Source organism: Lissotriton vulgaris, chromosome 1_1 (genome assembly GCF_964263255.1).
Source record: "Lissotriton vulgaris chromosome 1_1, aLisVul1.2, whole genome shotgun sequence".
Taxonomy (NCBI): domain Eukaryota; kingdom Metazoa; phylum Chordata; class Amphibia; order Caudata; family Salamandridae; genus Lissotriton; species Lissotriton vulgaris.
In genome coordinates, this window is record NC_141685.1 from 1,707,850,037 (window position 1) to 1,707,871,021 (window position 20,985).

At 43.8% G+C, this 20,985-nt stretch overlaps 1 protein-coding gene across 1 annotated transcript in view; it reads left to right on the plus strand.

Moving 5' to 3' along the window:
- Positions 1-20,985, plus strand: part of TAF3 (TATA-box binding protein associated factor 3) — a 650,271-nt gene that overhangs the window by 485,293 nt on the left and 143,993 nt on the right. The window contains exon 4 of the mRNA XM_086918964.1: positions 12,635-12,717. Coding sequence (XP_086775090.1) covers positions 12,635-12,717 — 83 coding nt within the window. The remainder of the gene's footprint in view (positions 1-12,634; positions 12,718-20,985) is intronic.

Below are 20,985 nucleotides of genomic sequence, written 5' to 3' on the forward strand. Positions count from 1 at the left end.
CTCCCTGTAGGGAAACAGTAAGCATGGGAGGAGAACATTCCATCTCCTCCTGAGTTTCTTTGACAACCCATTTATCATGCCCTTCAGGGTTTTGTTGAAACTCTCAACAACACCATTTGCTTGTGAGTGATGGGGGGTGGTAAACTTGTAGTAGACACCACCCTCATCCCACATAGCAGTCCGATAGCCGGACAGGACGTTCGTGCCCCTATCAGATAACACCTCTTTCGGAAAACCCACTCTGGTGAACACAGCAAGCAGTGCTCTAGCTACTACAGGAGCATCAATGGTTCTAAGAGGTACCTAGTGGCATGGTCCACTACTACTAAGATATACCTATTCCTTGATGCAGTAGGTGGGTCCAAGGGACCAACAATGTCCATCCCCACCCTTTCAAAAGGAACTGGCAGTTGTATTAGGGGAGCCTTTGTCTTGCCCCCTGCCTTGCCACTGGCCTGACAGGTGACACAGGAGCTGTAAAACTCCTTTACCTGTTCAGACATATGGGGCCAGTAGAAATGGTTCACCAACTGGTTCCATGTCTTTGTCTGTCCTAAATGTCCTGCCAAGGGGATATCATGACCCAAAGTCAGGATAAACTCTCTGCACTTCTGGGGCACCACCAACCTCCTGGTGGCCCCTTACTTGAGGTTTCTGGCCTCAGTATAAAGCAGTCCATCTTCCCAGTAGAGTTTGTGAAACCCACTGTTACCCCCCCTCCTCTTGTTTAGAGTCACTCCGACTCAATCTCTCAAGGGTGGGACAGTATCTCTGTTCCTTACTGAACTCCTCTCTGGAGGGTCCACCTTTTCTTGTCAGTTCTGCCACATCTGACAGCTCTGACAGGGATGGAATCCCTCCCTCAGAGGCCAGATCCTCCCAATCAGGGTTAGCTTCTCCCTGCACATCTGGCGTTCCCTGGGCTGGCTCAGCAGGCCCTGTGCCCTTGTCCTTTGATGTTTGGCCCTTTGTTCCAGGGTCCAAGTGTCCAGCCCCTCCCTTCTGGCTAGTCTGTGATCTAGTCAAAGCACATACCCACTCAGGGAGCTCCAATATGTTTATACAGAGTCCTCTCTCCACCTCTGACCAAGCAGAGGCTTCAAGATCATTGCCCAGTTAACACCGGACAGGGAGCACCTTTGACACAGCTACCTTCATAGGGCCTGTCACACCTCCCCATTCTAAATCCACTACAGCCATAGGATGGAGTTTGGTAGTTCTGTCTGCATAAGTCACCTGGTGAAACTCACCAGGTAGCATCCTCCCTGGCGGCACCAGCTCATCCAGGACCATAGTTACACTAGCCCCTGTGTCTCTGATAGCCTCTACCTCGGCCCATTCACTTTAGGCCTCTGCCTGTACTTGTCCATGTTTGGCGGTAAGGCAGCAAGGGTTGCAATATTCACCCCACCCAGGGACACTAAGGTTGCTTCCACCAACTGAATACCTCTCTCTGGGGCACCACTCTCCACCCCTACACTTGCACCAGCAATCCCTGTGGATGCCCCCTTGGGGGGAGCTTCTTGGCGCAGACTGCAGCTCCATATTTGTGCCCTGGCTGGTTACAGTCAAAGCACTTCCCCACCTTTGAGGGATTAAAGAACCTACCATGATCCAGTATTAGGGTATTCTTCATAGATTCACATGCCTCTGAGTCATTCCCCATCGTCGGTATGGGAGTCCCCGGTAAATTTGTAAAGTAATTTCCAATTGGATATATAGAGTAATTGGCCTAAGGTCTCACATTAGTAACATATCCAGGTCCTTTTGTAATAAGAACCAAACTCTAAGAGAACAATCAATCAGCTGTCACCACCCTCTGTAACCTTCCTGGAAGGAGCTCTAGTCCCTCCGATTTTCTACCGCACGTCGTGCTAAGGGAGTCTCCACTGAGATCCACTCAGGTTTTCCTGGTTTCTAGGATTCAAGTGATATTCTTCAGGATTATCTTTGTCTGAGTGAAGTCTTTACTGTCTTCATGTCAGACACTCCTAAAAAAGCCCTTTTTAGGCCCTGTGGTACCTGCAATAAGAAGAGGTTAAATGTCGACGACCAACATAAGGACTGTCTTTATCCGACCCATTCACCTAAAGACTGCAAGGTATGTCATACCTTTTCTGCAAAAACGCTTGAAGACCGTAAGGGAAGGCCTTTAACTTGGCTGCAGAGGCTTAAGGACAAAGAAGACCCCTTGTCCTCTGAGGAGAATGAGAGCTTATCAAAATCCTCCTCTAAAACTCCTGAAAAAAGGCCCAGAGATGTCGCTCCAGGTCCTTCTTTGCAGCAACCTCAAAAGAAGACACAGAAAAAGTCTTCGAAGGCTTAAAACTCTAAGGATTTACCTACCAGGTAGTCGTCTCCCCTTCAGGGTTCGCAGAAATCAGCTTCAAGCCCTCTGACTCCTCGGCCAAGGGTGAAACACTTTTAAAAAGCCTTCCTCAGCCCCGTCGACTGCCATCTCGTCGACGGTGGCCTCCACGACTACAAGATCTCCTCATAGAGCTACTGCAGTGACCTCGTCGACGACGACCGTTTCTACAATTTCAGTCTCGTCGACGTCATTGTCGACGGAACATACCCCATTGGCGTTGACGATCAAGAAAGAGGATAGCGTTTACGGCTTGCTCGACGACGTGCCCTGCGATGAGTGCTTCGTCGTCGACGAAGAGTGTACTGCCGACGACTCTCCCGTCGATGATGATATTGTCAACGACCTAGTCGACTAGAGGTCCCTCATCGTCGGCAGTGCCCCTTGTGACCATCGATGATTTTTCTTTGACGACGATGAATATACCAACGACGGCCTCGTCGATGACACCTAAATCAAAGACGGAAAATACATATTTTCAACAGAAATTTACAAAGCACAGGGCTAACGCCTTCCCTTACATCACCCAATAGGGTCTAACCGTTACTTCCCTCTCATCTTTTGGACGAAGATGAGGATTCTGATGTGGACAGCATGTTTCAGGCTGCAAGAAGTCCTTCTGAACTCAATGTTAGATATCAGGAGTATTCGGAGTATGATGAGCAAGATGTGGAAGAGCAGGTGTACTATCAAAACGAAAGCCATCATCAACAGCCACAGATATTTTGTTTTCCTTGAGCCCTGGTCTCTGACCTGCAATTTCTGATTTCAGACTACAAGAAGGGGTTCCCTACCTCTGCTTAGTCTCCTGCTCCAGTTCTCTCTCCATCGATGGCGCAAGTTCCACCATCGCCTCCACCCCCTCTTACCCTTGAAGTACCCGTGCCGCCTCCCCCTCTACGGACGATGAGGAGGATGAACAAGAAGAAGGGATAATTCAGGATACTCAGTCACATCATGACAAATGGGACATCTACGTTATCCCTCTTCCAGCATCGCCATTGCCTCCTCTAGTGGACTCGCCTCCCGAAGATATCAGAGGTCTCCATAATCTCCTGGAAAGAGCAGCACAACGTTTTCAACTTCCAATGCCTTCTCACCAACAGGACTGTTTCCTTTACGACTTCAAGGAACCTTTCACAAATTCTGTAAGATCTATGCCTATCATAGATTATATCTGGGATCATGACATCAATATAATGCAAAACCCTTCTACGGTTCCTCCAGTCTTGCCAAGATTGGATAAAAAATATAGGGTTCCAGACAACGTGCCAGTTGCCTTATAGGCCAATCCAAGCCTGATTCAGTGATTACTCAGGCAGCTCAACGTAGGTCAAAAAACCCTTCTGCCCCACTTTCAGCTCCACCGGATAAAGAGGGCAGACGCTTGGACAATATTGGGAAGTGTTTTTCTTCCATGTTGGTGTTAACTGTGCGGGCTTCTAACTCAGTGGCGTTATTGGGGCCCTACAACAGGCAGCTGTGGTCAGACATTGCACCCTAACTAGACACCCTGGCGCAAGAGTCTAAAGAAGAGGCGAGGAAAGTGTTGCTAGAGGGCGAAAGATCAGCATTTGAAATTATCGACTGTGCGATGAACATCGCATCCACTGGTTTCTGCCAACTGGCTGGGGCGGCGGTCCTACGACACCTGGGTTGGCTTAAGGCAACAACATTCCGGCCTGAGATTTAGACAAAGATTCTTGATATGCCCTATGATGGTCAACTCCTCTTTGGCACTCATATAGATGAAGCCCTTCAAGGGATCAAAAAGGATACAGAAACAGCCAGAGCTTTGGGTACCATTCAACATAAAAGCACCCCTTTTTGAGGCTCAAGGGGTAGAGGGAAATATTCTAACATAGGAGGCTAACAGCAGTATAGGCCTTCCTACTCCTCCTCAAACCAATAATACCGGACACAATTTCAACAGAGGCAACAGACAGACTTCATACAACAAGTCTTCCTTTCGCCGGACGACAGAAGGATTCTGCCCGACGCCAATGACTTCTCTCTACCGCCAATCTCCATTTCCTTTCCACCTTCCAAAGTAGGAGAAAAGATATCCCACCATCTACAAAATTGGAAGCAAATAACCGATCGTTGTGTTCTCCAACTAGTACAGTTTGGACACTCTCTAGAATTTATGCAAACTCCTCCACAGACACCTCAACTTATGGCTCACAAGCATTTGCACCTCTTGCTCCTGGAAATATCATCAATGATCCAGAAGGGAGCTATAGAACGGGTTCCTGTTCGTCAAAGAGGACAAGGTGTTTACTCCAGATACTTCTTGGTATGCAAAAAGGAAAAGAAATGGAGGCCAATCCTAGATTTGAGAAGTCTAAACAAATTCCTAAAGAAACGATCGTCTTGCATGGTCACCATTCAAGAAGTCCTGCAACTTCTCAATGCGAACGACTAGATGGTATCCTTGGACCTCCAAGATGCCTGGTTTCATATTCCTATCCACAGAAGACACAACAAGTTTGAGGTTCGCTGTGGCCGGCAGAGACTACCAGTTCCGGGTCCTGCCCTTCAGATTCAAGTCAGCCCCACGCATCTTCACAAAATGTCTTTCCCCAGTGACTGCATACCTGAGGCAGCAATATCACCAAGTCTTTCCTTATCTCGATGACTGACTCGTCAAGGCACCCTCTCTCTCGACAGCGCGAGGAGGTCTTCCAGAGCCTGTCTATGGCTTTTCAAAAAATTGGGTCTCACCCTCAACCGAGACAAATGAGTCCTACAGCTTTCTCAGTGGATAAGATTTCTGTTAGCTGTCCTGGATACGGTCCTTAAAAAAGCTTACCCGTCACAGGAGCGACAACAGACACTCCTGCAATTAGCAGAGAGCATAAGGAAATGAAAGTCTTTCAGTGCACCTATTCAAATCCCTCCTCGTAATGATGTTATCCTGCATTCTTCTAGTGTCCTACTGTCTCCTCCGTATGCATCCTCTCCAGGAAGCACTCTCCACTCAGTGGATTCAAATCGATGGATCCTTCGACTACATCATTCAGGTGACTCTTCAGATGGTCGCCTCTCTAAACTGCTGGACTCTTCCACAAAATCTATCTTGAGGCCTACCTTTTCTAACTCAAGCATCTCCTCAAGTGATTACCACAGATGGATCTCTAGAAGGTTGGGGAGCCTTCCTTCAAGAGCTTCAGATCAGCGGAAAATGGTCATCTTGGCCCTCCTGGCTTTCCTTCCCAGGATAAAAGGTTCACTAGTGCTTGTCAAAACAGACAATACTATGATGATGCACTACCTGAACAAACAGGGAGGAACTAGTTTATCACTTTCTCAAGAAATCTTGAAAAATTTGGAACTGGTCACTTCAACACAAAATTTCCCTGAGAGCGGAGTATGTTCCAGGAAAAGACAATACATTGGCAGATCCGCTAATCAGACTGCAGACATCCTGCCATGAGTGGAATCTGAACCAAGATACTCTCAACAGCATCTTCTCTCAATGGGGCTAACCACTGTTGGATCTGTTTGCCACCCAGCACAACGCCAAATGCCAACACTTCACAAGCTGGCATCCCCAACAGGGATCTCTGGGGAATGCATTTTCAATAGCATGGTTCGACGTATTTGCCTATGCCTTTCCACCGATCCCCCTGATTCCCAGGGTCCTCAGGAAGATGAAGGCAGAGCCCTGCACACTGATTTTAATAGCTCCAGCATGGCCTCGCCAACATTGGTTTATGGAACCCCATCTCCTTCCCCTGCAACCTTCAATTCCCTTGACACCGTTTCCATCCCTCCTCACAATGGATCAGGAACAAGTCCAACACCCGGTTCCAGCATCTCTCAAATTATCGACCTGGCTACTGAGTTCCAAGAATTTCAGGGCCTAAACATTCCTCCAGACTTCAGAGTATTTCTAGCTCGAGTTCGAGTTGATAGTACAAACAGGACCTATTCTTTCAAATGGAAAAGGTTCTGTATCTGGTGTAGATCTGCTAAGGTGCATCGCCTCACATCCTCTCCGGAATAAATATTACCATACCTTCTCCATCTAGCAACTTCGGGCCTCGCTCATGCTTCCATCAAAGTTCACCTGGCAGCAAAATCACGTTTCAGGAGATCTTCTACAAAGCCTTCTCTTTGGTCAGATAGACTGATAAAACAATTTATCAAAGGTCTATTTCGGACTTTCCCTCCCGTAAAGTCTCCAACTCCAACATGGCAGCTCAACACAGTCCTTGCTCAGCTTATAAGACACCTTTTTGAGCTAAATCACCGAGCTGTCCTCAAGATCCTCTCCTGAAAGACTGCACTTCTAGCCCTTGCATCCGCAAGATGAGTCAGGGCGCTTCATGCATTCACAATACAAGATCCATTTCTTCAATTCAAGAACAATAGGGTAATCCTTTGGACTAATCCGAAATTTATACACAAAGTCCCGTCAGACTTCCACCTTAACGAACCTATTGTCTTGAAGACCTTCTTTCCAAATCCTCAAACAGCAGCCGAAAGAGCTCTACATTCATTGGATTTTAAATGCTGCCTTGAATTCTATCTTGACAGGCCAAAAGCATTCCGCAAGTCCAACCAACTCTTCATGGCTTACAGTTTACCTAGGAAAGGTTTTCCCCTTACTAAACAAGTATTTCTAGATGGATCTCTTGTGCTAATTGTCTTCTGTCACCAGAGCTCCTTCCAGAAAGGTTCCGGAGGATGGTGACAGCTGATTGGTTGTTCTCTAAGAGTTTGGTCCCTATTACAAAAGGACCTGGATATGTTACTAATGTGAGGCCTTAGGCCTATAAAACTCTGTCTAATGAGGCATTACTTTACTTATTTACCGGTGACTCCCATCCCGACGACGGGGAATGATTCAGGCATGTGAATCTATGAAAGATACCAATACTGGATAACTGCAGTTACAGGTAAGTAATGCATTTCTTCTTTCCCTGATACCCCCTCCCTTTGAATTTGGGTTGGCTCGGGGCTCCTTGTGCAGGTTTTTGTGGGACTTTGGAGCACTCCTTCTGGTTTTGACCTTCTTTTCCTTGGGCTTTTGCCTGGGGAGGGACCTGTCCTTTCTTCTGGTCACTCCCCTGGTGCTGACTGGAAACCCGGGTTCTCACCCACTCATCCCAGCTCTCTGGTGTCTATCTGCTTAGGGTCCACTAGCGTAACTTTTCTTCTGCACAATGAGTCAAAATATGTTCTTTCAAAAACAAATTATACAATCCCTCATATGTGTCAACAGTTTTACCAACAATCAAGCCTTCTAGTGCCTTCACTGAAACGTCCATAAAGTGTACCCAAGACTTTGAACTCTATTTGTGGGTGCCTCTAAACTACACCCTGTACTGCTCTGGAGTCAGACTAAATCGTTTGACTAAGCATGCCTTCATCTGCTGGTATGGTTCTGCATCCTCTCCCTTAAGGGTCAGGAGCCTTTCCCTCCCAGCTACTGGAATCAACTCTCACAGAAGTGCACCTCAATACTTAGAGTAGGCCCTACTCATTCTAAGGGCCATCTCAAAAGCTGCCAGCCACTTGCCAATGTCATCCCCCTCAGTGTACTTGGGTACTATACCCATGGGAAGTTTGTGATCAAGACCACCAACCTGGGACATTTAGAAATCTTCATAATTTTCACTGCCACTATTTCTTTAATGCCTCCTTCCTCTTCCATCTCTTCTCAGCCAATTCCAGTTTCCTCTGCTCCAAAGCTAATTGAGCCTTAAGCTGTCTCTCTGCAAGGGATTGTGGTGGTTCCTAAGTAAGGGACCCTTCCCCCCTCTCACCATCTGGAATCACATGGCTAACACTAGAAAAAATGGAAGAGGGATCATCCTCACCCCCCTCTGGGGTGAGGTTGGGAGGCTCACCCTCCATCCCCCCTTGAGTGTCCTCAGCTACCCCAGCCCAGGCCGTTAGGGACTTAAGCAACCCTGTTTTCTTAATCTTGTTGGAAGCAGACAGTCCCCTAAACCTACACTGTACTCTAAGATCACCCACTCGGAACTGTGACAGTTTAGTCAGGTACAATACCAGATAGAAAGAGGGTCCAAGGGATGTTTATAGACCTGCACGGATAAATCCCCTAACTAAATATAACAACAACCACAAATCTGTGGGTCCTTAGAAAAAATGTGTTACACTGTTGAGACCAAGAGATTGCACCAACCAGGAGCTAGAACCAAACGAAAAGAGTGTCATTCAGAGAAGTAGATTCCCATCACTCATCAAAGTGATGTTTTTCATCATGTGGGAATTTTCTTCTGCGCCTCCTTGTTGTTAAATAGGAGGAGCTCGCAGATATATGAAATAAGTCTGTGAAAAATGCATGGTATGATGCTGTGACTGTGCAGTGTAGTGATAAGTGATTACAATTGATTACCAAAAGGAAAAATATGTTTATTATGTATCCTTTGGTGTCAAAAAGTAAAAACGTGCATGAGCAACCTCAATAGATGTGTGGGCGCACTAGTGATGCAGTCGACATGTTTCAGCCAATTGAAATAAGGCTTTTTTTTCAGGACCATTCGCAAACTACTGCACATAATATTGTGTAAAAAGTGAAGTTGGAAATAGCACAATTATATTAAAACGATACAGCCATATACCTGTACACAGCAGTGTTGTAGCAACCAGGCATAGTTGTCACACTCCTGTAAAAAATTTGAAGAAAGTTTAATGTGCAAAAAGGGCATACGTCTCAACAGTGAAAGTACAATGGCGCATTCTAATGAATGTGTACCCATATAAAGCCAAACAAGATGATAGACTTTATATCAAAAACCTCCTTACCCTTTGCAAATCGTGGGGGTTCTCACCGCTCCTGGCAACCGCTCAGGGCGTGAGGCAACGCTCTGTAGAGAAAGAGGGAAGTGGTTAAACTAACCTAAGTATATAAACATCTGGTATTCATCATAGTAGAAAACTCCATCATGAGATAGCAGATAGGAATTTAAAATGAGGTACATAGGTTTGCATAAAGTTTTAAAGCATGGCATAACAAAAAACAAGGATTTGGCCAATTTCTTGCTCCTCAAAGGCTGTCTAGAAAATGAAGAGTAACCGTGACAAAACATCTAGACCACATTGGTAGCTCGAGGATAGTTGAGCAGGAGAGAGACAAAGCGGCTGGAACCGCGTGCTCAATGACTCAGTGCTGGATTATAGTTTACAAAGAGAAAGCGACCGTCAACAGACGAGTGTTCCAGAGTTGCTGCAAAGGTTGAATGAAAAAATAACTCTCACCTACTCCCATATGGCACCACCACAGCTGCAGACAATCTGGTCAGCTGTGTGGCGATATTTAAACCACTACCCCGGACAAGACGTCACCGCTGCTGACTCTCAGGTTCCATTCCGGGGTGACGACGGAATAGGTGAGAGCTATCATTTTTTCATTCAACCTTTGCAGCCACTCTGGAACACTCGGCTGTTGACGGCCGCTTTCTCTATGTAAACTATAATCCAGCACCGAGTCATTGAGCACGCGGTTTCAGCCGCTTTGTCTCTCTCCTGCTCAACTATCCTCGAGCTACCAATGTGGTCTAGATGTTTTTTCACTGTTACTCTTCATTTTCTAGACAGCCTTTGAGTAGCAAGAAATTGGCCAAATCCTTCCCCCCGATTTGCAACGGGTAAGGAGGTTTTTGATATAAAGTCTATCATCTTGTTTGGCTTTATATGGGTACATATTCATTAGAATGCACCATTGTTGTGCTTTCACTGTTGAGACGTATGCCATTTTTGCACATCAAACTTTCTTCACAATTTTTACAGGAGTGTGACACCTATGCCTGGTTGCTACAACACTGCTGTGTACAGGTATATGGCTGTATCGTTTTAATATAATTGTGCTATTTCCAACTTAACTTTTTACTCAATATTATGTGCAGTAGTTTGCGAATGGACTGAAGAAAGCCTTATTTCAATTGGCTGAAACATGTCGACCGCATCACTAGTGCGCCCACACATCTATTGAGGGAGCTCCTGCACTTTTTACTTTTTGACACCAAAGGATACATAATAAACATATTTTTCCTTTTTGTAATCAATTTTAATCACTACACTGCACAGTCACGGCATCATACCATGCATTTTTCACACTTATTTCATATATCTGTGAGCTCCTCCTATTTAACAACAAGGAGGTGCAGACGAAAATTCCCACATGAGAAACATCACCTTGGTGACTGATGGGAATCTACTTCTCTGAATGACACTCTTTTCATTTGGTTCTAGCTCCTGGTTGGTGCAATCTCTTGGTCTCAATAGTGTAAGACATTCTTTCTAAAGACCCACGAATTTGTGGTGGTTGTTACAGTTTAGGCAGGTCCAGCTCCATGGTTCCCTAGTTTTGGGTCAGATTAACTAGGCACACAGACTTAAAACAATTAGGAAAAATCAAAACTATAGATTAAAAACAGTTTAGTCCAAATTCCAAAAATCAAACTTAAAGGTTTTGTTCTAAGGCAATTTAGAGGTTTTTCACAATCTTAATTCACTTTACTGAAAGGTGTACTCTTTAAACTCATCCTCATCCACACCGCTGAGCACCAAATGTTGGAAAGCGGATTATTGGTAGGGGCAAATGTAGGTCTGCCACTGCAAATAAGGCCACTAACATAGTATAGGGCTCAGAATAGACCTTAGAAACTATTCCTATGCTCAACCCTTAGTAACGTGACTGTAAGCAGGCAGGCTTAACGTCAAAGACAGGTATGTAAAGCATTTAAAAACACCAATTCAGTAAATAATTAAGACACAACACTAAATAGAAATCCAACACCATGTATAAAAATAGGAAATATTTGTATCTTTTAAAAGACACCAAAACGAAAAAAAATCCACTTAAGGGAACCAGAGATAGGAATTTTTAAAGAGTAGTCACTTTCTAGTGCTTAGAAACCAACAGTGCCCCTTTTAGTCATTTCAAGGCCTCTGACAGGGACACATTCACCTTTAGCATTTGTTCTGGAGGATATCTCACCACTCTTTTGCAGCCCCCCTCCAGCATGGTATTCTGGTGCTAATCTGGTATGTAGGTCAAACAGACAAATGTACATGAAGTACAAAACTCCAGCAAAAAATAGCGAAACCGGATATAGAATTACCTTACATTCCTATAGGATGATAAATGTTCACCTACTTAATGTGGAATGCTTTATTAGTGGGTTCCATATCTTGCACTGGGAAGGATTGACGAGAGTTAAAGTCCACTGGTTGTACAGTCTTCTAGGTATGGGTTTTCTAGTTGGGGTGAGGTAATGTCACTTAAGTTGATATTTATGCACCCCCTTCGTTAAACTGTCAGACCTATATTACATTTTGAATTATTCAAGCATCCCTACCACATGACTGAAAACAGGAGGTCTAAGCAACGGACTTACTTTTCTTTTCATGAACATGTTTTGGTGCTTAAATATTGCCTTTTAGGGTGCAGGCGTATTCCAAAAAAATTCTGCCCTCTCATCAAATATTTTTACAAAACTGTGCTTCATAAGGCATGTTCCAAGCCTCAGAAGGTTGAGGAGTGATGGGGCAGGACTCGTAACAGGCTATTGATGAGGCTGTCAGTATGCAGCATGCCATTTTAATCACAGATTGCACTATGAAATTGACCATGCCACCAAACCACATTTGCAACTGACTGGGTGTGGGCAGTGAGAGTGCAAAGAGTCCTGGAGACCTTTGAGGACCGCGAGCAAGCAAAAAATGACCGCTACGCATGTTTGCACTGTGCTACATGCAATTTGCGTATTGGGAAGTATCGCAAACTACGCAAGCGTAGCGTAGTATTTCGCCCAGGGTTAGTTCTAATTCAATCGCTAAAGGGCAGAGGCTTTTGTCACTGGGAAAACTACTTGAATATATATTCATTTATTCACTGCGATCCCTCATATCTCGGTAAGTAGCAATGTAGATGGCAAATGATGCAGCCTTAAAATTACTTAAACGTTCCAGTATTCCACGAGATACAAATCTTTTCTTATATTTTTTATAAAAATGTAATATATTCTTTTATGTGCGTGAATGTTTTGCTGTGGCAGCTTAAAAGTTTTCCCTAGGTGTCTTGACTTGGCAATAAAGAGAGGATTCTGTGCACGTTCGAAGCAACTTGGTCATAAGGCCAACGTCTGCAATGAAGACCATCTGCATCATTATATTGTGATGCCTTGTGTTTTTGCATGTTTATGTACAAAATCCTTCAAAGCATTGAAATATTTTTTCATTATCATTATTGGGGAGCATAATTTGTGATTTTTGTGCTTCTTTAAACAGATCAAAGTGGAACCAGTTGTACCTGCTCCTTCGCCGGTTATCCCCAGGCTGACCTTAAGGGTTGGAGCCGGCCAAGACAAAATGTAAGTACATGGCATAGTATATGAATTAGCGCTGCTTTTACAACCTAGCGGACTCTTTTGAGCCCTTAGTCCTAGAGTTTACCTTCTGATAATAAAAGATGCTTATTCTTTTGAAGTGATGTTAAACAACTGCTGTAGGCTGATTTTACAGCAGGTGGCTTCATGGTTTTGTATTTTAAAACATTTACAGCTGCTTTGTTAGTAGGAAGAGGTTTCACTTTGAACAAGGCAATGATTAAGTGCAATCTTATGTAGTACGATTAGCTTTTAAGATCACACAAGCTCCTTTATAAAAGGGGAACCTTTGGTCAATATTGAAATTGTACCTGTGCCGTTGAAATATAAAGTACCACACCATCTTTGTACTTGTGCCGTTGAAATAAAAGGCATTAGTTCATTCTTTCTTCATTCTGTTCCCTGACGATCTTAGTACTTCCCTGGAATTTTTGTTTCAAAGGTTTAATGGTGGAGAAGGTTTAGTTGTAATGTTAGCAGCATGCAGTTTCCTTGCTACCGCTGGTATCCCAAGTGCTTTTTCTCTGTTCTGACTGGTGATAGTATGTGTAGTGCCTGGCTCTGCATTGGTGCAGGATGTGCATTGTTCCCAGTGTGAGAACAAAGATGGTGCTGGAAACACATCTCTTGCTACAGTTAGCATTTACATGCATGGTTGCTATAAAATGTAGTACCTTCTATGACAGTTTTTTTTAAATTAAATTACAGATGTTGAAATCAAAATGTGCACTTTTCAAGTGCTGAATGTGTGTATTTTGTGTGTGTATGTATACAGACATTCTTTAAAGGTTGTCTGCGAAGGCTAGTCGCTAACTAAAATCCTAAAGGAGCCATTTGTTTTGTTTGTTCAGTTTTATATATCACTACAAGGTCATTTAATGTTAGGACATTTCTTTCAATGATGCCAAAAAAAAAAAGCTGTATGAGGAGAAGTTTAGGTTACAACAGTGTGGACCTAATCATGAAGAACAAAGATGGGCAGTAACAGAATAAGAAATGTGTTTGTACTATAAATAATGTTTTAAAGCATATTTACACTGCTGGGCCTTAATAAATAAAAATTTGAATAGGTGTGATGTGTTTAGGTATGACATGTCAAATTGTAATACCAACAAAGAAACATTTAAAAAACCACATTTGTTCTGGGGGTTTGTGCTGGTGTCATGGTTGTGCTGCACTGGCACGGCTTGTACCTGCTCCGAGGGGTTAGATGAAGACTCTGGGTACTGCCTGCCCAATTGACCAATGGGGCTCTTAGATAAGAGACTGGATATAAGACTGGGACTGAGCACATTAAAGAGCAGCGGACAGTTTTTTTTTCCTGGTCACATTGCTTATCCTGGTGTACTTGGTTGCAATGTCTGGCAGTACGGGTGTGCTATCTGCTTCACTGTTTGCACTTTTTCCAGTCCAGACTCCGATTCTGACATGGATGAGGACGGAAATGCCGGTGGGCCGCAGGGATTGCTCTGCAGTTGGTAGCAGTCACAAGCATTTGTGAGGACTTTAGAGAGTGAAAACTTCTGAGACTGCTGGTGAGAGGTTGGGGCAGATTACACAGCAGAAGCTTCCTCAAAGGGCACCTCAGCCAAAATGACTAAAACGCTTAAAAAATGCCCAAATTGGCAAAGGAGCTTGAAATGGAGCATATCATGTGTAAAGAGCATAAGGAGCCCAATGAGGCTACTAGACTTTTCGAGACGCCCAAGCTTCTGGTGATGGTGAATTTGGAGAGATTATGTCTGGCAGGGAGGGCATCATCGCTGAAGCAGCCCCAAAAGCAGTATCATTGGGATATGGGCTGTTATCGCCGGTGAGTACACTTCAGGTAGGCGATGAAGCATACCTCTCAGATGCAATTTCTCAAAAATATCCCTCAGACTCCTGTTTAGAAAACAATGGTAAATTTTTTTTCCCCCTCAAGCTCGGATTCACATGCTCCCATTGCTTCCTGTCTTGTTCCTTCTGCAACTACACTGGGACTAATGTTGGGATCAATTTCAATATAATTACGACAGGTAATTATAATGCCAGGTTGCCCCATCAATGGATGTGGAGGAAGATTGCCTAATTAAAGATTCATCCCGATGTGAGACCTGTTATCAGACTTCTCTGAGGCCAGTAGTCTTGTAACGTCACACTCAGACCCAAGCAAACTCTGGAGAGGGATACAAAAACACCTAATGCACAAGCAGTAGGAGAGGGCAGAGGACTCGCTCCCAGGAGCTCCATAAAGATGGCGGTTGTCAGGGTAGACTTGAAATCTGCCTGAATAATATGGGGTTTCCAATGGTAAGATCAATGAGGACAATCTAATATGGGACTCTGAGGGTATCACATATGAATCCTACTCCGAGTTTCCTTCAATTACATCTCAGCCAGATTTGGCCGAAAGTGGGGATAAACTTGAGGGGGGGGGGGGGGGGGGTGGGGGGTGTACTTAGATTCCCATTGGGTAGTTGAGCCTTTGAAGTCCATATGGGGCAGAATAGATTATGAGTCTGGTGCAGCTGATTGTCCCACCCTATTTTCAATATATAACCTGCTTCAACTTCACAGGGAAGAGAATACAAAGTATTCATTAGCTTCAAGGTCCATCCCATTTAAAAACTCTGGTGGTGTTACAGAAAAAGTCTAAAAACATACCACTTGGCCAATTGAAGAATGTGGAGTGCCAATCTGCTAGCCTTATGGAGTCAACACAAGCTGTTAAAAGTCATATTGACCAACACAAAGGCACATTGCGTGACATGTCCCAAAAGGCAATAAAAACGCGTGAGGTGAAACAATCTCAGTGTACTTGGGATTCTGGAAGAAAACTAAGGGGATGATCCTAGAAGTTATATTTCTTATCTATTCAAACACTCATTCCCTCTACTTAGTGACCGGTACATTGACTGACACACAGTTGTTTCATAGATTCCTCTTTTTCAAGTTGCGTAAGGGTAGTACATCCCAGTATCACCCCGCATCTATATTTTTGTGGGTAATTTCTGGGAACTTATATTTCAGCTGACTCGTCTTTGCAAACCTGAAGTTGAGGTTTTTTTTTCCGGTTTGACTTATGTTGTGCGATGGCAGAATGCAGATGGCGTCTACATGAGACAATTTGATCTTTCCAGAAACAGGCTTCCTTTTAGAGCCTGCTATTTTGAACATATGTTTAAGCAGACAAAATATACCGCTGACCCAGAGAAAGCACAGGGCTCGCTGAAACAAGGAGGTGCAGGGGGAGATGGGGGGGGGGGGGAATGGGTGAGGGGGGGGGGGGGGAGACATTAATCCTAAAAGATTTTTTGACTTGTTACCTGTGCCGCAGATCTGTGTGTTGAGACTGGGAGATGTAGTATTTTTATTTTGTATTTATACAGGCTTTTTCTAATCTGCGGTATGGTGCACATTGCAGGGTTTCAGTTGTCCATCCTGTCTTTTTTTGATCTGTTTGGTTTTTCAGTCTGCTTTTTCTCTTTTTGGAAGTAGCTGAATTTGGTATATCCGTCTGAGCATATTTTTGTTATTATCGTAGTATACTCTTGGAGTAGGTCTTTTCCGTCAGCCTTGATCCAGCTTGACACAATGGGTAGTTTCGGTGTAGATTACACCGAGGTTATTGAAGTCCTTCTTTTGCCAGGGAAACCAGAATGGGGTGTGTAGCGGGTGAGGGATTGGGTGGGTTTTTTTGTGGAGAAAAGGGGGAGAGGGGGAAAGTTACACTCTGGGTATGGCTCCAAAATCAAGCAAAGTGGGTGAGGGTGTAGGGGCACAATGTGCAAAAAGCAAAGGATAAAGTTTCAACCAACTTACATCTTGATGTCATACGTAGGAAAACCTTCTCCCTTATAGATAGGACTTTTAAAAGCCATTGCCAGGATGTACATATGCTTAGTTGGAACATCAATGGTATGTGTTCTGCTGCTAAAAGCAGATATATTAAAGAAAGATTAAGTACCCTAAACCCCCCATCTTCTATGTGTCCAAGAGACTCACCTCACTATAAGCGAACATCATAAACTGAATAGCATTGGTTACCATACTCTCGCAGCAATTGGGGTTGATGTCCCAAACATGTTGTAGTGCTACTTGTCAAGGAGAAGTAGTGGGTAATCTATCAGGTCAAGCTTAACAAGTCTGGGAGTTGGCTAATTGCTCATATAGGAAGGAGCAATTCACAACTATCAGTCTGCGTAATTGTACCCCCAAATACAGATGTTCCAGCAATGTTTCATTTACTCCTTTGCGAGCTTAGCTAATGGCAAGACCTAATTTTCATGTACGGTGATTTTAACCTCACTTTTCACCCAGGGGTGGATTCAGCAGCATCGAATGAATCGAGTCAATGGCGCATGAGGAAGTCCAGGGCAGCTTTGAAACCTTGATACACAGGCCCTAATGGCACTTACTTCACTTTGGAACTATTATATGTAACGCAACTGTTGCTTGGGTAAAGCGATCTGATACCCGATACCTTCGGGTCAAATTCGTGCTAAATAAACCTCTATAATTTAATTATATCTCGTTGTTTATTTTCAGGCTTTCGGTAGTGGTTGAGCCACGTAAATGGGACCTAGAGGGCTTATTTATGGAGTTCCATGTTTTTCCCCAAACGATTATACCCACCAATGGCTTGATAGACACAGCTTACTTAAAACATACACAGTTTAAAGCTCTTGGCCTACCATAGGGTTTGGCTGGTTATTCAGGCCATCTGTTGCATATGATGTTCCAACAATATACCTCTTGAGAACAACCCCAGCCGGCCACCATTATTTCAGGATAGCTATCTAAGTTGCTGGCGTCGACCTCAATGTCTGACCTTGGGACAGCTCTCCAGGAATAGAATCCTTTTGCAATTTCAAGAGCTAAGTAATGACTATGGGATCCCTACATTTTTTCTTTCGATACCTACAGTTAAGCGATCTTCTCTCCAGTCTCTCATCCAATGAGATTAACTTTTCCACCGAGTTTCTACAGAGTTTTGTTAAAGTATTGAGACGTGGATACGTACATACTTTACAATTCTGATGAGTAAGAGAGGTTTAATAAGTAAATCTAATGCTCTAACTGTTAGCTGGGTAACATAATCTTAATTTCATAGTTACTCTTATCGAAATAACACATATTAATCCGCTCACGTAGAGTATTTTAAATGTCTCCCGGCTTAAGTCCCATTTTTCCAAACTTTTTTATGATAGTTATACACCATATAAAATACAAAAGTGGGGGCTAAGGGAGATGATGAACTGTTTTTGCTGTGGCAATCCTCTAGCAGACACAGTACACATTTTTGCAACCCGTGATGGTGATAGTGCATATTGTTATAAGGTCTTCACCTTAAATTATATTGAAGGTGAAGGTAAATTAAATTATCCGTTTTTGAGGACATATGCTCGACCTGCTCTAAAACTATTCTATTTGGTTATTCATCTGATGTTCCGTCTGATGTGGTGGCAGAGTTGGGATTTCTCTTTTTTCCATAATAACAGCTAGGTTTGTTATTGTTCTTGCATAGCTTTAGCAGGAGCCCCCACCTCCCTTTTCATGGTGGCAGAAACTTGCATTTATATGTGGGCTAGAATTGGCAGTCATACAAAACAACATTAGATGCTGCAAGCTTAAAACAAACTGGGTGCTGGTTAGGAAGGGACTTTGAAACCTCGCACCTGGTTACACATTAGATATGTCAAGGGTAATTATGGTCAAGTATTTTTTACAATGAACTTCTTTTATGAATAGCGAATTTTGCATGAAGATTTTAACCTACGTACGACCTACTGTGCAATATTCTTCATTTTATTTCATCTTAAGGTGCTATCATTAATATTTATAATGCCAGTTTGTATTTCTCCTGATTAAATGCATTTATATCTTTCCAATAAAAAAAGAAACCCCACATTTAAGACATATGCAGCTTACAGAAGATGACACTTAAAATGAATATGTATAGCTGCATTGAATGAAAGTAAATAGAGCAACAATGAATTAAAAGTGATATGGCTTGTTGGTCAGCATCATGTTTGGAACTGGAGGAGTGAGGAGCTATTTCCATGGCAGAGGTGAAAGCGAGGTCATCCAGGTAAACTCGTATCTGACTGAGCAAAGTAGCGATGTGAAAGCATAAGAGAAGCCGAAAATGATGATTGAATAATAAATTCAATTTAAGTTGTATAGACATATTGATTATGATCGAAACAAAATAAAGTCTGATATTCCTCAGTTAGAGTTACCAACTGAGCATAATTCAGCCTTTAATGCATTACTGATGAACTAACTTGAATATCGGACATTACTCCGCATGCGTTGACCGCACAGGAAATATAACATTTTAAACTTTAATAATAATGCCTTGGACTAATTAATGGGACTTTTTCACTTGTTTTACTGGGGGGGTGGGTGGACCAGAGGAGGCTCCGAGATTCTATCTCAGCAGGACATAGGCTTTTTTCTACATCGCTGACAGCCCTGCAGCCCACATGGGCATAATACAGCATATCCCCATGCAGCACCTACCCGGCATCAACTGAATTCTGGACTCGTAGTTCCGACAGGCTACTGGTGGTGAGCAGACATTGGTTTTGGGGTGAAGCGACTTACCGCCAATGAGAACAAGGCAGGACTGTTTTTATGTGTGACAAGCCACCTGAACACTTAGGCATCAGAACTAGGCCGACTGGAGCCGAAATGCATCATGCCATTTAATCATTAAAGGAGTTTCCCTCGAATCCCCTGTGTGGCCTCTGCTCTTTGTTGTGAGGAGTTTGCTGGGATATATATATATATTTGTGTGAGTGACTGTTTGTGAATAAGTGGGTGGCTGTATGGGTGAGTGAATGATTGTGTGGGTGTCTGTATGAGTGAGTGGGTATGTGAGTGGCTCTATGGATGAGTGACTGAGTGTGTGAGTACTGGTATGGGTCTGTGAGTGGTTGTGTGTGGGTGGGCATCTTAGAGGTTTTATGGGGTGTGAGTGGTTCTGTAGATGATGGCTGTCATCAGTGATGTCACTGACCATGTCATGAGTAATGCAATACGTGAGATCATAAGCAGTGCATTGCTGGGGCGTAAGTTAGTTAGCTCAAGTAACTATAACTGCGGAATTTCTCTGGGTTTGTACGAGTAACCTTTGTTTTTTTCTGTGAATTTTTAAGGTGTTTTGAATTATATTTCCGACCTATAATAACCCTGTAACCTTTGGTATTTTAAGTGAACTTGTAAGGTTTTTCAAATTCTATTTCCCTACTTTAATCTCCCTGTAACCATTGTTTTGTTAAAGTGAATGTAAACGTTTTTTTAACTGGTAGTAGCGTTCGCAGAGTGATGGAGAAAAGAGGCGAGCCTCCTAACAGCTCTCAGGAATTCTGTTGTCTCTGGCTTACTATAGGTATCAGGAGTGCTTCTGGGTCCCCAAGAACTCTCAGCATCCAAGAGGACTTTATCACTCAACCCGCAGAGCGCCAAGCGGCGCGTGTGCCGAGTGGTGGAAAAAGGGGGCGCGGCTACCCTCCCCAGGCCGATTTCGGCCCCTGGGGCCGGCGACCATATCCCCCAGGACCCGGCATTCTTTTTTTAATATTTGTTATTCATTAAAGGAAGGCCCTCCTCACAGGCAGATTTCTGCCCCAGGGACCCCATCCCCTGGGCCTGGCCTCAATGGTGGGTGCCCTAGCAGGCACCCACTCAACACTGATTGGGACGGCGGAGGGAGACTGAAGGCCCCTGTGGTCCCTGCTGGCTCCCTGCCTCCCTTGGGAGCAGGCATTGATTTTACACAAAGGTTATTGCTAGATATACAGCTCTGTCTGTGTAAAAGCAATTAGGCTTCGCTTCTAGCAAGCAAGAGCATTTTTGTTCTGATCTCGCTTGCTGGAAGCAGAGCACAATTGACTGTCTTGGTGGGAGCAGTAAAGCTCCTGCCAAGCCATAGCAAACAGCTGTGACCCGGGGGTGGATTGTAGGCCATATATTTGTGTGTTTGGGACAGAGAGAGAGTGCTAGAAAGAGTGGCTGTGACAGAGACCTAGGTTCATCTAATGGCAACTTTATTTGGGTTGGAAAGAGAGGGTTAAAGTGACATCATTTGCTGCCTTTGGGTGAAAGCATTGCAGATTGCTAACATCCAGACCTCATGATTGTGCACTGTGGTGGCAATGACCTAGGCACAATTACTGGGGTAGGACTGAAAATCCTAATGGAGGATACCTTTGGTAAATGAATGTCACTTTTCCCACATACTGCCTTGATGTTCTCCAACATTTT